The sequence below is a fragment of the Lissotriton vulgaris genome, chromosome 12, assembly GCF_964263255.1.
Source record: "Lissotriton vulgaris chromosome 12, aLisVul1.2, whole genome shotgun sequence".
NCBI lineage: Eukaryota > Metazoa > Chordata > Amphibia > Caudata > Salamandridae > Lissotriton > Lissotriton vulgaris.
This window is the reverse complement of record NC_141700.1, coordinates 762,459,848-762,479,311: the sequence shown is the minus strand read 5'-3', so window position 1 is coordinate 762,479,311 and position 19,464 is coordinate 762,459,848. Positions and strand designations below refer to the sequence as shown.

General features: G+C 46.0%; 1 protein-coding gene across 3 annotated transcripts in view; it reads right to left on the bottom strand.

Annotated features, from left to right (window-relative positions):
- CHD3 (chromodomain helicase DNA binding protein 3) overlaps positions 1-19,464 on the bottom strand; it is an 813,321-nt gene that overhangs the window by 228,500 nt on the left and 565,357 nt on the right. For all 3 annotated transcript variants that reach the window (XM_086946072.1, XM_086946074.1, XM_086946073.1), the window contains one exon: positions 12,738-12,823. In XM_086946072.1, the coding sequence (XP_086802198.1) occupies positions 12,738-12,823 (86 nt within the window). The remainder of the gene's footprint in view (positions 1-12,737; positions 12,824-19,464) is intronic.

The window sequence follows — 19,464 nt, the reverse complement described above, 5'->3', positions numbered from 1 at the left end:
AAGGCGCTGGGGTGGGGAATGCTGCTACTGCTCGAAAAGCCAGGTCTTGAGGAGTTTTCTGAAGGTCAGCAGGTCGTGGATCTGCCGTAGGTGGATGGGGAGGATGTTCCAGGAATTGACGGCGAGGTGGGAGAACGATCTGCCGCCGGTGGGCGCTCTTCAGAAGCTGTGAACTGTGGCAAGGGCGTGGTCGGCGGAGCAGAGCTGGCGGGTGGGGGTGTACAAGCTGAGTGGTCTGTTGAGGTGCGTTGGTCCGGTGTTGTGGAGTGCCTAATGTGCATGGGTCTCTCAGGTGAGGTGTGATGTGGCTGCGACGAGGGATGTCGAGGATCAGGCATGCAGAGGCGTTCTGGAAGCGTTGGAACCGTCTCAGGAGTTTGGCTGAGGCTCCTGCGTAGAGGGCGTTTCCGTAGTCCAACTGGCTGCTGACGAGGGCCTGGGTGACCGTTCTTCTCGTTTCAGTGGGAATCCACTTGTAGATCCTGCGGAGCATGTGGAGGGTGTTGAAGCAGGAGGAGGAGACGGCGTTGAGCTGTTTAGTCATGGAGAGGGTGGAGTTGAGGATGACCCCTAGGTTGCGTGCATGGTTGGTGGGTGTTGGGGCGGTTCCCAGTGAGGTTGGCCACCAGGAGTCGTCCCAGGACGAAGGGGTGGATCCGAGGATGAGGACCTCCATCTTGCAGAGTTCAGCTTCAGTCGGCTGTTCCTCATCCATTCAGCGACGGCCTTCATTCCTTGGTGAAGGTTGGTTTTGGCGGTGTGGGGGTCCTTGGTGATGGAGAGGATCAGCTGGCTGTTATCGGTGTAGGAGATGATGTTGAGGTCGTGCCAACAGGCGACGTGGGCGAGTGGTGCTGTGTAGTTGTTAAACACAGTTGGGCTGAGGGATGAGCCCTGGGGTACACCGCAGATGATCTCGGTGGCTTCGGAGCGGAAGGGGGAAGGCGGACGCTCTGTGTTCTGCCGGAGAGGAATGAGGTGGTCCAGTCCAGGGCCTTCTCTTGTATCCCGGCGTTGTGGAGGCGTGTTCGTAGCGTGTGGTGGCAGACCATGTCGAAGGCGATTGACAGGTCCAGGAGGATGAGGGCAGCTATTTCTCCGTTGTCCAGCAGGGACTTGATGTCATCGGTGGCGGAGATGAGGGCAGTCTCAGTGCTGTGGTTGCTTCAGAACCCGGACTAGGAAGGGTGCAGGATGTTGTTCTACTCGAGGTAGCGGGTCAGTTGTTTGTTGACAGTCTTCTCAATGACCTTTGCTGGGAACGGGAGCAGGGAGATGGGCCGGAAGTTCTTGGAGTCCTTGGGGTCCGCCTTGGGTTTCTTGAGTAAGGCGGTGATCTCGGCGTGCTTCCAGCTCTTCGGGAAGGTTGCTGTCTCGAAGGAGGTGTTGATGGCTTTCTGGAGATGGGGTGCGATAGCTGTGCTGGCTTTGTTGAAGATGTGGTGTGGGCATGGTTCTCACGGAGATCCGGAATGGATGGTGTTCATGATCTTAATGGTGTTGTCGTCATTGATGTTGGTCCAGGAGAGCAGGCGGTTGGTGCGGATGGTGGTCGTGGGGGCGGAGGTCTTGATGGTTGTCGGGGAGGACGTGGCGTTGAAGCTGTTGTGAATGTCTGCGATCTTGTGGTGGAAGTAGGTGGCCAGCAAGTCACACAGGTCTTGCGAGGGTGGGACGTTGTTGGTGTTGGAGAGTTCCTTCACGATGTTGAAGAGCTCTTTGCTGTTGTGCGCGTTGTTGTCTAGGCAATCTTTGAAGGAGGCCCTTTTGGCGGATCTGATAGGGTGATGGAGTCTGCGGGTGTCTTTCTTGTGGGCTGCGTGGCTGTCCGGTGTTCGTTCATGGAGCCAGCTCTTCTCCAGCTTTCGGCAGGTTTGCTTGGAGGCCCGAAGGTCTTCAGTGAACCAGCTGGCTTTCTTGTTGGTGTAACTGTTGTAGGGTTTCTTGATCGGGGCGAGAGTGTTGGCACAGTCGTTGATCCACTGTCTGAGGTTGCAGGCGGTGGTGTTCGGGTGGGTGGGGCCAGCGGTTGGCTCTGGGCGAGGGTGGTGGTTAGCTGATCTTCGGTGACTTTGCTCCAGCAGCTGCGAGGCATCTGTTGGGTGCGGTGGTGCGTGGTGGGTTTCTTGAAGGTGAAGTGGATACAGTGATGGTCGGTCCAGTGGAGTTTGGTGGTGTGGTTGAAGGCGACGTGGGGGCTTGCGGAGAAGATAGGGTCAAGCGTGTGCCCGGCGGAGTGGGTGGGTGTTGTGACGACTTGTCTGAGTCCGAGGTTGGATAGTTTGTCGATCAGGGTGGTGGAATTGGTGTCATTGTTGTTCACGAGGTGGAAGTTCAGGTCCCCGAGGAGGATGTACTCCGTGGAGGCGAGGGCGTGTGTACTGACGAAGTCGGCGATGGAGTCGCTGAACTGTGGTTGGGGTCCAGGGGTCTGTAGATGAGGGTTCCTCAGAGGGTACTGTTGGGGTTGCAGTGGATCTGGAAGTGCAGGTGTTCGGCGGTGCTGGGGGTGTCGTCGGTGTTGGTCGAGACTCTGAGAGTATTCCTGTGGACGAATGGCAATTCCTCCTCCTGCTCCGTTGGTGCGGTCCCTGCGGGTGATCTTGTAGCCTTCCGGGATGGCTATGGCTATGTCGGGTGCCGAGGTGGGGTTCAGCCAGGTCTCCGCCAGGAAGGTGACGTCTGGGGAGGTTGAGTCGAGTAGGTCCCAGAGTTCAACGGTGTGTTTGTGGGTGGAGCGGGTGTTGAGAAGGATGCATCTGAGGTGGTTGGGTTCTTTCCTGGTCGGCAGCATAGTGGGCGGATGCTTGTGAAGCTTCAGTTCTGGCAGGTGAAAGCTCCATGGGTGCGCTTCGAGGCAGCCAGGAAGCAGGTGTGTGATCATCCGTTGTTGAGTGCGTGGAGGGTTCTGGCATCGTAGCGGCGTCGGGCGTCGTGGCATTTCTTCGGGTCCAGGGGTCCTGCCGCTGGGCGCGGTCCAGGCACGGAAGAGCGCAGACAGGCTTTCCTTAGGCGCGCCTTCGGCGCACCAGCTGTGCGGCCGCTGCGTGGCCTCCATATGAGGGGATGCGGGAGGAAGGAGCAGCTGGGAGATGGGAGTGGGGCAGCAAATGGGATTGTAGGGGGGCAGGACCGCAGGGACGCAGCGGCGGGAAAAACAGGCGGGGGCCGCGGGAGAACTGGGCACAGGAAGAAAAAACAAGTTTAGGCAAGACAACAAGTACAGGCACAGGGGAATAAAAACTAATCTGGGCAAGAAAACAAGTACAGGCACAGAGGAATAAAAAAACAAGTCTGGGCAAGAAAGCAAGTTCAGGCACAGAGGAATAAAAACAAGTCTGGGCAAGAAAGCAAGTTAGGCACAGTGGAAAAATACAAGATTAGGCAAAAACAATGCAGGCAGAGTCATGCAGCAGCGTGGAGAGCGACCTGCCTGCCAGGGTCAGAGGTCGCTCTATTAGACAATTGGTCCTCCCGGAGATCAACAAGAAACTTAAGTGGATGTGCTGACAGTTTAAAATAAGATTGTTTTGTACAGATTAATAAGACATCATACATAATATTAACATATGCACAAATTATACACAAGACCAAAGACTATATTTCAGATATAGTCAATCTATATTGGAATAGTCTCTAATTATAGTGGGTTGAATATCTCATAATGAGACCATCCATTGTGCTTGATGATAGATGGATGGAGAACTCAGTCAACACATGTTCCCCCCCCCCGAGGGCTCAAAGTCCTGGGCTTTTTCAAGACTCAACTTGGATTGGTATAGAAAGAGCAGTGCAAGGCTTAGTCACAAGTATGCAATATATTTTCTTTGGTACTATTCGGTATCTAGAAACATGACTAAGTGCTGTGTTCAGTAGGAGGGATGAAGAATCGGTCATCCATGTTGTGGTCTGGATGCGAGTGACAGGTGACTGAATCTTGTCTTCCCTGTGGTGCAAAAACATCACTCCCTCATACTCTTTCTCAAAACCTACATACTGAATATTTACTTCATCAGGATAACTTGCTCCTCTATGCTCTTTGGGGTATTCTTTATCATTGAAGAAGGCTTCAATATGGTTTACATCTGGATCATCCTATCTCTCTTCATCCTCGAGGCTTGAAGAGGAAGTTGTAAAAGTCTATTTGGAAGATGCAGTGGAAACGGTGTCACCATCAATGTAAGTGGTAAAATTGTAGGTAATGGCAAAATGACTGAAGCAGAAATTGCTATAGGCTCAAATGCTGGCTATGCAGCTGACTGAGTAGTTATGCTTGGAGGTCTCAGAGGTGCTTGCAAAGTTATTGCTGTGGTCGTCAATGAGTTGTGTCATCAACATCACTTCCTTTTTGTAGAATACACTTTTACACACATAGTCCAATAATAGTGCTCCCACGTAGTCGTCGGTCGCAGCACGCCGCATCCCGGAGAGGGGTGCGAAGACCCCGATGATGAAGCATGACACCAAGGGGCCTGTTGGTGTGTGAGGGGTATTTAAACAACACTGAGGGCTCCCCACCACAGTAGGGATCACCACCACCATCCAAGTGGATTCCACTTTGTTTATGAAATATAGCCGGGGAGACTGAATCCACTTTTCTCTACCTCCCTCCTTTGTTACGGTGTTGGACTTGGTCCTCGGAAGGGACAGCCCAAACTGTTTGCCATCACTCCTCCCATTTTTTAAAATTAGTATTTGTCTGCCATATGACTGTGCATTTTACCACTGCTAACTAGTGTTAAAGTGCATATGGCCTCCTTATTTAAACATGGTAAAACTGGCTTACACACAATCAGCACATTTAATTCACTTGTAAATCCCTGGTAAAGTGTAACTACATGTACCCAGGGTCTGTCAAGTAAATGCGACTAGTGGGCCTGCAGCACTTATTATGCCACCTACTTAAGTAGCCTTGCAGTCTTAAACTGACAAAATTAACCCTTTGCCAGGCCAAAACCTTGTATTGTAATGCATATTTGTCACCGCTAGGGTAGACCTTAAACACCCAAAAGGGCGGGTGTGTTGTATTAAAAAGTTGGACATATACTTTCAGGTTTTACATGTCCTGGTAGTGGAAAAATTTCTCAATTTCATTTTTCATTATTATATGGCCTACCTCACCCATAAGATAACATTGGGTTACCTTAATACATTTAATAAGTGATAACGTTTGATTGGAAGCAGATAGGAAAGCCATGTTGGGTGTCAGCTGGATTTGTATTTAATCCCCACTTTAACAGCAAAATCATATTTTAAGTTACAATTCTGAAAATGCCACTTTTAGAAAGTTGGCATTTTTTGTCCTAACCATTTGGGGACTGCACCCTGTTCCTGGGTCACATGACTAGGTGTAGATGTCCGCTGGCCTTTGTGTACACCTCCCAGACTGCCACACAATAGAGGGAGAAGTTGTGCTTGGATGGGCTAGTGTTCACACAAAATATCAGAGAAGAAATATCAGGTGGACAAAAGAACAAGTTACTTACCTTCGGTAATGATATATCTATAAGAAACATAGGTTAGTTATAGATTCCTTACCTTAGAATTACCTCCAGGCATCAGACTGGATCTGGAAAGCTTTTTCGTCAGCAGTACCCCTGCACGTTGGAAGGTGGCATCGGTCGACCCCGCGTTCGTCGTCGTGGTCGCCGTGATGAAGTCGCGGTAGCTACTTAGATGCTGCCCTCGCGCGCTGACGTCAGTTCTTTTTTTCCGCACCAGCCAGCGCTGATCCGGAGAGAGCAGTACCTCCAGTCACTTTTAGACTGACTTTTTCTGGACTTTTGTCAACTTTGATTTTTGAGTCCATCGACTCCTGGTGCATGAGGAATGCCCAGCTTCAAGGCTTGCGGTTCTTGTAACTGACTGATGTCGGTGACGGATCCTCACCACGTGTGCCTCTACTGCCTGGAACACGACACCAAGACGTGCTTTGACTGCTGTACCATGGCCCGAAGTCTTTGCGGGAGCGATCCCGAAAGCTTACTCGAGGCTTGGCAGTCAGTTCCTCGCTGCTCGAGGTCCCGGTCGTGTAGGAGGTTGAGGGACCGGTCGCGGAGCCACCATTCTTCCTCTAAGTCTTCGCACTCGGGGTCAGGTAAGTTGAAGCACAAGAAGAAGCTGAAGAAGCAACATCGCACTTCGACTTCTCCCAGTCCATCGGCCGAAGCGACGAGGGATGCGGGTGGTGCCCCTCTCACGGCTCCGTGTGCGGAGCTTGCAGGGTCGGCTCCGGCCTTCCATCCCTTCCTGGGACCCTGAGTGACCCCTGCCCAGCTTAGAGCTTTCTACAAAGCAAACTTTAACCATGCATAACTCCACATATATGTACCATGATATATATATATATATACTCAAGGTTGGTAAGTCTATGCAGGACAACGCATCGCTCCTTGGAACCATCACTGCGCGGCTCAGTACCCTGCATTAAGGACATAAAGTATTCTCAGCAGTTCTCACAGGGTCCCTGTATCTGGCTTGTGCTTTATCCATTGCTGTCGGCTTAAACTTGTGACTTTATACCATTCCCAATAACAAAACAGGGTGAGGCTCTAATCAGTAAGGCTGAGCCTACTCAAATGTAAGAGAAATGCCAGTACTGATATTTTAATCAACAGACCAAATCTATCATAAATGCATAGACAACTGTACAATGCATCTGGTGCTATTTAATAGCTGTTTTATTTGAAAAATTAATTCTCAGGCCATTTGAAATTCAAACACATTTAAAGTATGAAATATTATACGAACAGTTAGAGTGGAGACAAGAAAAAGTGCACAAAATTAACACATATACTTACATTCAAACCAGTTCAGTCATTTCACAAAATGCATTGTACAGTTGTCTATGCATTTATGATAGATTTGGTCTGTTGATTAAAATATCAGTACTGGCATTTCTCTTTATACCATTCCTGCATGACCAGATGACGGCAGTGGGTGTTTTGTGCTTTTAAGCCCTAATATTACCTAAACCTTTAAAACTGCATATCTCCGGTTCTCCAAAATGGATATTTGTTATCTTGGTGTGTAATAACTTAATAAAATGTACTCTATTGTTCTAAATTGGTGTGGGGGGTTTCTTGTTTTGTGTTTTCACTTTACTACTGTTTGAGTGTTGCATAAATACTTTACATATTGCCTCTAAGGTAAGCCTGACTCCTTTTGTGCCAATCTACCAGCGGGTTAAGCACAGGTTAATTCAGTGCCTTTTTGTCGATCACATTGACAAGATATGTGGCTATTGTTTGAGAAAGGCTCACCCCCCTCAACCAACAACCCAATTTCTCACTACTCGGAATCCTTTGCAAGGGCTGGCGACAAGAAGCTGACTTTCTAAACTTCAAAATGTTTTAAGGATTATGATTCACTTAGATGAATTTTGTTTGGCACATTAGGTATGAACTTTTAAATATTTCTGAAAATGGACTTGTTTTTCAAAAACTGGAAGAAAGGCTCTATGATGATAAAGGACAGAATCTCACTAGCATCTTTTGTAGATGTTACAGCCAGTAGAGACGCAGTTTTCCAGTTGAGGCATCTTAATTTTGACTTGTGAATTGATTCAAATGGATCTAACAATTGTGAAAACACTGTATTCAGTTCCCAAGCTGTTGGGGGGTGTTCTGGAGGGTGGGAACACTTTGATTAGTCCTGTTACAAATTCTTGTACAATCCTATCTGACCATAGGGACAGCTCATTAGGTGATCTTTAAAAATGCAATATGGTTGCCAAGTGGATTTTTAATGACACATGCCTCACTCAGCCCTGACATATCTTTCAAAAAAACAAGAGCAACCCATATGTCCATGCAAACAGGGTACTAAGTATCAACTTATAACAAGTGTTCACAAGTCACTAATTTTTAATTATTTTTTATTTTATCACAAATCCTTCTGTGTGGATTTAATCAAGACGAAAATAAATCGTAATGAAACAGAGTACATCTCTCATAAATGAATTAGAGCACAAATTGAGTAGCCCAATTATTGCTTTTCATTGAACTCTGGCAACAAAATAGTAGTCAACAGTAATGTCACTGACAAATCGGTTTTCAACAGTTTTTCTGTTGTCCGCTTCAATGACGGGTCCCTCAACAAAGCTTTTTTCGTGACCGTTTCATTTGAAGGCAGTAACCTCGGTGTCATAGTCGGAGAAGCTATGGGAGATGATGACTTCAGAGGGCTTGGTTGGGATAGCTATTTCCTCATCTTTGGTGGTGTCAGTGAAGTTTTTCTAGCTGTAGTCAAGGTGGCCTTCAACTTCTGTGCAAGAGGAGATGATGGAGGAGGCCCAGTGGAAGGAACATTTTGCTTTGTTTGGTCCTTTCTGGAGAAGCTTGTTCTGACAATGAGTGTTTGTTTTCCTCAGGCTTACCTGAGGTTGATTCTTTTAGACTTGATTTTTTTTTACTTTGAACCCTTAGCTGTTTCAGGCTTTTTAATTACCGCCTTTTTCTCCCCAGACTTATAAGAACCAGCCTCAGACTCAAGAGGAGACCGACAGCCTTGTTTTCTGAATCCATCTTGAAAAGCTTTCCTCATAATCATTTAGTGTTTTGGCAGAGAACTTTATGCAGATTTTGCAGTCCTTACTTAGCCTTATGACGTGGATACAGGCAGAAAAAAGAACACATTTGTGAAGAAAATCTGAGAAAACCCTAATTTTCCATAAGACTCAAATGCTTGTAAAAGGCTTCTCTTGGATTTCTCCATGGTGTTCCCTTTTCTCAGCAGCAGTTGTATTAGAAATACATGACTACATCCTAAGGAAAGGTTTGGAAATAGACTTAACTCCTTTCCTCACGGCATGCGGTAGAAAGCTAACATTTGAAGAACTCTGGGAGGGGTGAGGTAGAGAGGACTCTCCCGGCATTGGCTGAAGTTTGGTTCCTTTAGAACACGGGTCTCCAACGTTTTCTGTTGTGAGAGCTACTAATGATCAGTGAAAATCATTGTAGGCCTAGCCACCTGAGCACTGTTACCAGGCACTCTCACGCCCAGCTTCATTGACTTGAAACCTCTGTTCATAGGGCCAGATACAATGGTTTGAACAAACACTTTAACTAGGGGCACTATGAAAGGGCTGCCATGTGTGTCAGTGGGAGTGTAGTCTTTGGGGATGAATGAACATGTGTATGTATGAATGGGATATCCGAGTATGGGTAAATGACAGCCTGTGTTGTATGTACTTGTGACATAGGAAATTACTTTCCCGAAATGTGGCACCATTACATGTACAACACAAAAATAGAATTTTTTTTAAATAGGAGGAATTTAAAGTGCAAAAAATGTTATGCAGAAATGTTCATAATATTGAAAAAATGTCTGCACTTTAAATTTCTCCCACTTAAAAAATTACTATATTATGTTGTTATAAATATGACACAATGTCTATCAGTCACTGGGAGTTTGATGCCGGCTGAGTGTACATGCAACACTTTGAAACTGGAGAAAATTAAACTGAAGGTTAACTTTATGTTTATATCAATTCCAATCCAATCCAATCCAAAAGGACTTTATTTCGGCCATCAAGGCCATAAAAGATGCAATAAAAACACTAAAATCATCCAATCATTACATTGTTACAAGGAGGTATTTTACAAGAAAATATGCACAACCCGTAAAAACAGTAGATTACATTATATAAGTAAGATCTGTATTCAATTCAATAAAACTCATCATTTAAATTTGATTCCATTTCAAAGTGTTGCATTTACAAACAGCAGGCATCTTGAACCCCCCACTGGCCTGCAGACATGGTGCCATATTTCTAACTGACAAATACAGCCATTTGTGTAAATGGGAGCAATTTAAAGTGATGAACCTTATTTCATAAAATATTAAGACATGATTGGCTTAATTGAAAGTGGATAAAAAATATTGTCTCAATGTTTCATGGAAATATGTTTCTTCACTTTAAATTGCTCCCATTAAAAACATTACTGTATTTTTCAATTATAAATATGGCACAGTTATGTGACCGACGTCACTCGATCCTTGTTCTGAAGGTATGGATCTGTTCTCTACTCTACCAAATATATTGTATATTGGTCACTGATGGTGCACATGCTGATACCACAATTGCGACATTATTATTTTTCCCTGTATTTTCTCCTTGTTTGCTCTTTCTCTCTCTTCCTCTTCTAGTTTATTTTTTATTATGTTGATGGTTTCTGTTATCTGTCTGAAAATGTAATAAATAAAGTTAAAAAAATATGTATATATGGCACAGTATCTACTGACAACTGGGAGAAAGAGGCCTGCTGTTTGCAAATACAACACTTTGAAATGGGAGAAAATTCAAACAAAGAGTTAATAATTATTAAGATAACTTTCCATTTCAATTTTCTCCCACTTAAAAGCATTCAGAAACATTAGTTTGCTCTCACCATCCAATATTGAGATGACAAGGACGTTAATTTAGGATTTAAATGCCTCAGTGCAGATGTCATGAAGTGAGATATCTGCATAAAGGGCTTCACAGGTTGATATGCTTCTTGTACAATGGGCCGTAACTTTCCCAACAATGTGAAAATTGGCCTTAATGTGGCAAAAGATTATAAGCACCGTGATATACTTGGCAATCCCATTTCAACCTCGGCCTGGTTGGCTAAAGGAAACAAGTCACTAGCGTGACAGTCTGGGGTTCAAACTTCCTGCAATGTGGAATTTCAAACAGTACACCTCCATCAAAAGTAAAGATTTATGAGCTGACTTAGTTGTGTTTGCCAAACAAGATTTCAAAACAATGGGTTCATTATGTTGGATATCAATTGGTAAATTCAGAATGAATACTGGGTTTCTGTGGAACACTAGCCTATATCCATGAACACAGTAGGTACATGTTTTGTGTGATTGTGAAGATAACGGATGAAAACTCAGGTTGGGCAACGACATGCAGAACCTCTTCAATTTTGCCTTACGAATCTGTCATTGAAGGGGTGGGCATGTGCACATGTTACCAATTACTGGACCTGTAAATTGTTATTTCTTGCCATTGTTATAGGTAATTTAAGATCTTCCCACTCACAGGATGCTGGCATGTAATGATCGGGGGGAAGTGGGCATCTACAAAATGTGAATGCTTCTTTGTGGACACCCACATTTTAGCCAGGGATCCCTCCGTTCCATACTGCAGGTGGTTTTGAGATGACAACTGTTGTAATTTTGAGTATCCCTTAGGAGGGTAAGGTCAAAGAAAGTACGTATATTACTGTTGATAGTGACAATACCTCGTTGGTGATGGCTATCTACATCCTCTTTGCACCCTTGGAACAGGCTGTGTGTAGAGAAATTGCCTGAAGTCTTTAGAGACCAAGGCCATGGCTGTATCCATCAATACAGATGAAGTACACTCTTGTTACCGCAAACAAGCTTTACCCTTTTTCCTTCTTGTCTTCAGGAACGAGCTAGGTAGAAATAGTGTGATATATCTGCCTTTCGCATCTCACTACAGTAGTAAGTGTCTTGCTCATATTTCCTGGATTTGACTGCCATAGAGTTGACCCTTTTCCCGAAGGTGTTCACCTTTGGCCTTCACCATACAGCATTGCTATTCAAGAAAAGACTGGCTATCTTGAGTAGCACTGGATAACATATTTGTGTGATACCACTCCTAATTGTTGTGGCACAGAAAAGTGATGATAGAAGTAGTGCAACCTCTCTATAAAGCTGTAAAAACATCAACCAGAATCTAAGAAATCTGAAGTTATTGATATTAAGGTTGCTTAACATATTATGGATAGTAGTAGTTGCATACCTTGTCCAGTATTGGTTTTGCTCTTGTAGGTATAGGTTGCGGCTGTGTTGGAAGCTCAGCAGAGGCCTTGCTTAGTGAAGTGCAACCTAGAAAATGCAGAGTCACTCCTGCAGAATTAAAGATGATAGGAGTAGTCACCTATTTAAGTGATTCTTCTTAGAAGGTGCTCGGGCAAGTGTCCCATAGATGAGATTAACATCAAAGTTGTTGTCAATAACTAGATTGTCGTCGACAATGAAGGAAGCAGCAGCATGGATAACTGCATCATCAACAATGTCTTCACTGATCAGTAGGAAAATTATAGAGCTTTGGATGACTCCTCATTCTTCCTCTGAACAGGGTGGCATCCTTGGAGGGAGCATACTGCAAAAGTCTCTCCTTATGTTTGAGGATTCTAGTCAAAACAGGCATGGTATACTTTGTAATCATTTAGTTAGTGGTGAGAGTGACAATGATATGGGCACTCTGAAGGATAGTGCAAGGACACAGGAAACACAGAACCTTAAGAGAGACCTCTTCATTTAAATGTCTCTGGCATGATATCATGGGCAGTTTCCATAGACCCAAAACCCCTAAAACCCTCTCCACGAGGATATGCTTCAGGAGGAAAAAGAAAAAGTTTGTAAAGTACACTAAGCCTAAAGGGACTCCCTTGCATGCGACTTACAGTAGAAATCTGTGCTATGCTGGCCTCTAAGGTGAGTGGAGTGTTGAGCACATTCCGGTAACTGAACGTGAGTCAGTGAAGGTGAATATATGCTTATATAACCTGAAAACAGTTATTTGCCTGTAGGTCTATTCATGATGTTTACTGCTATGTACAGAATTAGCCTGTCACTCCAGGAAAGATCCAATGCAGGAGAAACATGATAACATGATACATTACACTGTGAATTAGTGCCTACTCTGCAAGGATTTGCGCAGGTAGCATAGGGGCAATCAAAACACTGCCAAAACTTTGCAACAATTTTCTTACCTCTATGTTGCCACCAACACGAGCCAAAAGTGGGGGAAGAGGTTTATCTTTTTCATTCCGCAACTGCCGGCGGGACTGTCGGCGCCCTGCAATGAGAGAGAGAGAGAGAACACTCCATAACATAAAATCTTGAAACCACTTATGGACACATCTTCAAGAAAGGCCAAGAAAGCAGACAAATTTGAATTGGGTGAAGCACTGAGTTAGAGACAGTTGCGAACAGAGCCCAGGTAAAGAAATTAGTTAACTTCCTCTACCTTCAAGTCTCCAGCATTAGCATTTAAATTAACATACTTAAATCACTTCCTGTTATCAGGCTGGGAATTGCTACGGTAACTTTAACAGCAGTAAACATTGCTAAAAGAGCCATAGGCCTTAACAAAGGAATTTGTCTGGTAGCACATCCATTTGATTTAAAATTATCTGATCTTCGGCCAATCAAGTGCAAGTGTTAAGCCCTCCTACTTTCCCCTGAGACCACCATAGCTCAACTTTTATAGAAGAAAGTGTGACTAGAGCTTATAACAATGAGCCTCTGACCAGGGAGGTGGGAGGATCGGGAGACATTGTTTACTACGAATGCACTGCAACACATTCCATTACAACGCGGTCATAACAACGACTGCGTTGGGTCAACGTGAACCATTACATCGCAAGTTGTTTTAACAACCTGGTGTAGGGGGTGTGCTGGTGTCCTTGCTGTTGCACAAACTGGAGTGGGAAAAGTAAATAATACTTTTCTTAAGTCCAGCGCACCACGTACAGCAAGTTATTCTAATGACTTGCGATGTAATGGTTCACGCTGAAACAACGCAGTCTTTGTAACAACCCCATTATAATGGACTGCGTGAGAAGCGCATTCGTCGTAAAGAGACATATTCGGGAGGATCACATGTGAAGTCATAAAATATACAGATGTTGGAGACCTGGAGTTAATGGTAAGTAAATAATTTCTTCTTCAGCATCAGATCTTTCATATATTCACATGCTTGTTACCCAATAGTGAGTAATGCTTGCATGCATGCCATCAGACCCAATTCAGGTGGGAGTGTTATGATTTGTGAAGCCAAAAACAGTTTTATTTTAGCTGTCTTCTCCTTAAAATTACCTCTGCTTCAATATAAGTCAAAGTGGAAAATACAGGACCCTGAATATGGATCCAAAGAGGACTTGTCAACATTTAGTATTTGTCCTAGTAGGTGAAACAGAGAGATACAGAAAACAGTACAAGCCATTGTCTCTTCACTTGATGGCACCTTGAAGAGGCAGTCGTCCAAGTATGGGTACACTCAATGACTCTGCTGTCTGAGGAAGACAGCAACCGGCAATAGGAATTCGATAAAGATTTTTGGTGTGGATATGAGCTGAATTGAAAATCCTTACATTGGTATGCTGTCCCACCACTGAAAAGCAGAGGTATTTCCTGTGCTGCCAGAGTATGAGGATGTGTAATTATGCATCCTTAATATCCTGGTATATCAGAATCGTTTCTCTGAAGCATTGGGAGGGCTTTCTGGAGCCTTATATGAACTTTTAGTTCCCTGGGGTCTAAGATAAGTCTCCATTCCCAGTTGTTTTCATTATCAGAAAAAGTCTTGAATAAAATCCCTGATTTCTCTGGGATTTCAAGACAGTCTTGTTTGCTCCTTTAGGAGGGGGGGGGAGGAGAATTTCCTGTTGCAGCTTCCTCAATTGAAGATGATGTACCTCCCTCAGTGGCCAGATACGTGCTTTTTGCTTTTTTTATCACCCCCTTTTGTACCGCTTTTGGCCGGTGCTGCATGGAGAAAAACGGAAACGAGAAGGAGGGACAAAAACGGCAGATTGCCCATTGGCAAGCAAGTATTTGTAAAGGATATTAACCGAGAAAAATAAATAGCAATCGGCAAGCAATGGGTGGAGTTCAACTCCTAAAGCATGCACAACAGGTCACTAAGTGACAGCGCAAGTGCTGTATGCCCAACCTAAAAAGTGGGCACCGGTATTTTACTACACAAACAATTGGCTGCTTGAGTTTTTACATACTGGTCCCGTAGAGAAAGTGGATATATATTGGCCAAATTAATTATTCAATCAGCCCATATTAACTTACTTTCTTCTCCCAAATTCATAGGTTACTGGCGTACTCAAACCACACCAGAGGCCATTACGCAAGATGCAATGCAATGCAATGCTGGACCACATTGTCCCATCAGAAATGAAATGTAACAAGGACAGAATGGCACACAGACACTTTGGGCCACTTGAGAAGTCTGCATGCAGGCCCATTAATGAGGGAATCTGCCATCCACCGAAAGAATCTCATGGAAACCAGACACTAGTGGGAACAATAAATACAACTCCTACTCGAGCAATTTCGCCACAATCCCATTAAGGCTGACTTTCAATGCAGGACAAGCTGTACCTTGACACAACGTTTGCATCATTGCCAGGAAAAGCACTTGGGTGTATTAAGCAGAGTCACTATGAATTTGGTGAAAAAGCGGGTTGTAGGACGGTTGGAGTTTTCTAGCATGGTTACCCCCACTTTTTGCCTGGTGTGAGTGTGATTTGACTCTAGTTTCCTAGGATCCTGCTAACCAGGACCACATCAACTTTGCTCTCTCCCCTAAATTTGCTCTGGTCAGTATTTTGGTACTGCCACAATTGGCTACTGGTGCAGCCTTATAAGTCTCTAGTATATGGTACAGAGGTACCCAGGGCATAGGTACACCAGGGGTCACCCATGGGCTGCAGCATATATTATGCCAGCCATGAGACCACTCAAACTGTGACTACAGGCCTGCCATTGCAGCCTGTGTGAGCTGGTGCTAGCACCACTCACAACTGATATACGTTTCCATATAGCTAAGGTCATTGCACTTAAAATCTATAAGTCACCCGATGGTAGATTCTTCAATCCTGAGGGCAGGGTGCTTGGTTATAGGTGTGAGGGTTCCCTTGCATGAAGAGGACACCCCTACAAGCCCTGGTTCTGATTCTCCAGGCTCTGTAAGCACGGTCAGCCAATTTAATACATATAGTGGAACTATATAATGGATCCACTGAACCTGGTCAAGTGTGGTATCAAACATGTTGGAATCATACCACAACACAATTCAAGTGCTCAGCATTTGACCCCATGTACTGGGGGGGCTCCTTAGGGACACCCCTGCAATCCCAGTAACAGCCTTTGATAGTCAGCCAGCAAGCCTGTGCTGCTACCGACCACAGACATTATTCTGACCATCTGCTGCTGAGCTGAGCAGGGTAAGGTAGAACAATAGATTTCCTGTCACAGGGAGGTGTGACCACCTCCCAGACAGGACTTAGAGCCGGGGTGGGGGTGCTTTGCAGCGTCACCAGACTGTACTGAGGGGTATATTTGGTGCCCTCTGTGCATACTCCGGTTTGAGCCACTAAACTGGACAAATGACAGATGAGTATCCTCCCCTCTGTCCAGCCCCTCCTCTGGAAGGGACCACATAGTCAATCTAGCCTTTTTCTTGGGGTACTTAAGGGCTTCCCTGTGGGTGGGTCCTCAGATTCGTTGAGGAACAAGACTCACCTCTGAAACCAAGACACTCTTGTTCAATCGTCTGGACACTTGGACTTCGAGTGGACCCAAGACTCCTGCTGCACCTGGTCTTGATGTTCTTCACGCCTTCTGCATTGTCTGTGCTTCATCATAGGTGGAGATTATGCAGCTTTCTAGAAGCCTGACCTGCCTTTTGTGCAATTTGGAGGACAGTTTCCCTAGCCTGAGCCCCTGGGTCCAAACCCCTGTGCACCACGTCGACTTGACGTTGCCAAGGCTTGTTGGGCCTGCACTCCAGACATTTTCGGCCTACAAGAAGCTCCAGTCTCCAAAGCCTCATCCCTCACTGCCTCCCTTACATCGTGGGCCTTCATCTTTGGTGAGCTGCCTCACATCCGCTTGCGACTTCTGTGCCTTTGGGTCTTCCTAAGGGTCTTCTTTTGCTTCAGTGCACGCCCTTGCTTGCTTGGGGCCTCCTCTGACTCTTCTGCACTTGATGAGTCTCTTGGACCATGCTGGTCCCAGCGTTTGCCTCTTTTCGCTTTCCACGCCATTTGCGGCTACCAAGGCTTGTTGGTCCTCCTGTCAGACACCGGACACCTACACACGGGCATCTTTTAAGGGACTGCTTTTGCATGGCTCCTGGTCTACCTCAGCGTTGCTTGGTCCTTACAGCTGCAGCGACAAGGTCACCGTTTTCACTCCTGAACCTCCCTACATCAGTAGGCATTGCGCTTCTGTGCCTCCTGGTCACCTCCTGGATTCCACTGGACTCCTTCACAGGTTTCTCCAGAGGAATCTTCGAAGTCTTCCATTGTCATCTATAGCAGGTTCCAACATCACTTCACCCCTATGCACCCGGCTTCCCTGGTGCAGGTAACCTGATTCCTGGGGCATAGTCTGGTGGGGAGGCTCTCCAACCTTCCATCTTCCAAAGGGTTTTTGCAGAGTCCTTAAAACTGCAACTGCCACTTCTCAATTGACTTCTATTGGGTATGTGGCTGTGTTTTTATGCTGCATACAGCTTCCGTGAGGTTCCTGGGTGCTTACCTTGGGTGGTTCTTTTTGTGCCCAGCTCCTCTCAGTGTTCTGGTCCAAGTCTTGTTCTCCTTTGCAGTTTGCATTCGACTTTCTTAGTATATGGTTTAAGCTCCCCCTGGGGACCAGTGTATATTTGTTCTACTTATCTGATTATTCTTGTGTGGATTGTTGATATCTCCGAGTAGGAGATATACCAATTTGTTAATGATTGAGTTGCACAATAAATAGTTTATTTTTATAAACCATGTGTGGTTCTTTTTCATCTAATCTACACTGGCGATTAAATGTGATAAAACAAGCTTCTCTACACTTGTTCAATATAAGCCTGAAGGCAACTCTCCACAGATTTCTATGATTACCAAAGACCACTAAAATCAAAATAAGGTTGCCTGGATTAGGGGGGGCGCTAGGTGGCGCACAAGGGGAATGGCCACCATGAGGTGAGGCTCCCGCAGACCGGCATCAAAATTCTATAATTATCCGGCTCCTCTAACAGAAAAATGCTAAATAAGGCATGAGGTGTATAGCCTCCAACATCAGGAATGCAGCGGTGAACAAAATTGGATCGCTGATGGTATTTGGTGTCTGAAAGGGGTGACGGCAGTGCGGACCGGAGAGAGGGTCTGGCGTTTCTAGAACCACAGCGCGGCGCCGCAGTGAACGGGAGATCCGTGGTCCCCACGAGGCAGGAAGGCCCGTGCGGAGGACTGACAGAGAGACACACAAGGAACCCAACCCACTCAGAGAAACTCAGTACTGGGTAACATCGGGAGCCATATGTTATATCAACTGAGCGCAGCGGGGATTACGAGGACCGGGATACATGCAGCAGCAGGGGAGGAAATATAAGCAGTGCACCGTGGTGGCCTGGTGGAAGACGGAGGCGACCATATTGCCTACCAGTATTTACAGACTGCTCCCACATTGGTACTGACAAATCATTTTGAGGCGCGCTATATCTGCCGCTCACATTAGTTTATGAGGGGCTGCTTCATGCGTGAAATTACCCTCATGCACCTGGAACAGAGAGAAGCTGGATGTGTAATGTAACTCCTCTGAATGCGAGGACATGGGGAATGGGCCAAACATATGCACGGAAGGAGCCCTGACGTGCTAAAAAGATTGCCCCTTCATTGATGCACCCCGCGGCAGATTAATTTGGACTCAGGAACCCGGCGGTAGGACAGCTGGGACCGCTCCTGGTATTGGGCGCCAAAATATAGCGGCGGAGACGAGGCTTGGTGTTGGGAATGGGGGCTCCTGACAGTGAGGAGGTCGAGAGGCCCGTGGTCCTTGTGTGACGGATAGGCGCAATCATCTAAGAAGACGCGTGTTTAATCAGCGCACTGCTGCAGAGATATAGAAAGCGGGCGTGATGGCAGAGGCTAAGTGAGGTACCTAGAGAGAGGATTGAGCTGCTTCTACGCTACCACGACTTAGGGTGCGCTGCATCGGTTACTGGTCTGTAATTACGGGGAAGTTCCCTGCAGTAAATTACCACCCCTGCATACCTGAAAAGCAGTGTCAGTGGCGGTGCAATGACATTCCTCTTGCAAACGAGGCAGTAGGGCGCAGGACGACAGCAGTGGGCACTGCCTGCATTACGGGGACATACCTAAATAACGAAGCCTCTCCATTCCTGCAAGGAGATATCATTGACATACTCTAGCGGGGACTGGTAACCCTGTGGAGACCCTTGTCTGCGACCGCAACCGCATACTGCCAGATTGAAAAGACAGCCACACAGCACAACATAGTGGGGGAGTCACATCTTTGCGGAATATGGGCCCAGACCAGCATTATTAGACACAACCGGAGACAGGGCCGGGATTGGAAAACCGGATACTCGCCAACCACGATTGTCATTTGATGTCAAAAAGCCCACTAGGCCCCAGCACGCAGATGTGGACACCGAGGCAGAGGTCTGTCAGCAGGAGCAACAGCAGGAGCAACAACAGGCCTCAGGGGATGATCTGAAATCGATCCTACTGGAGGTGAGGCAGTACTTTGCCACCTTAGCGGATAAAATGGACATGATGACGACTCGGATGGATGCAATAGCCCGAAAACTCGAAGGACATAAGACGCACATAAAAGAGGCTGAACAACGCATCTCTGACATAGAGGACACCACCATCCAAGTACAAAAAGCGATGACACAAACGGATA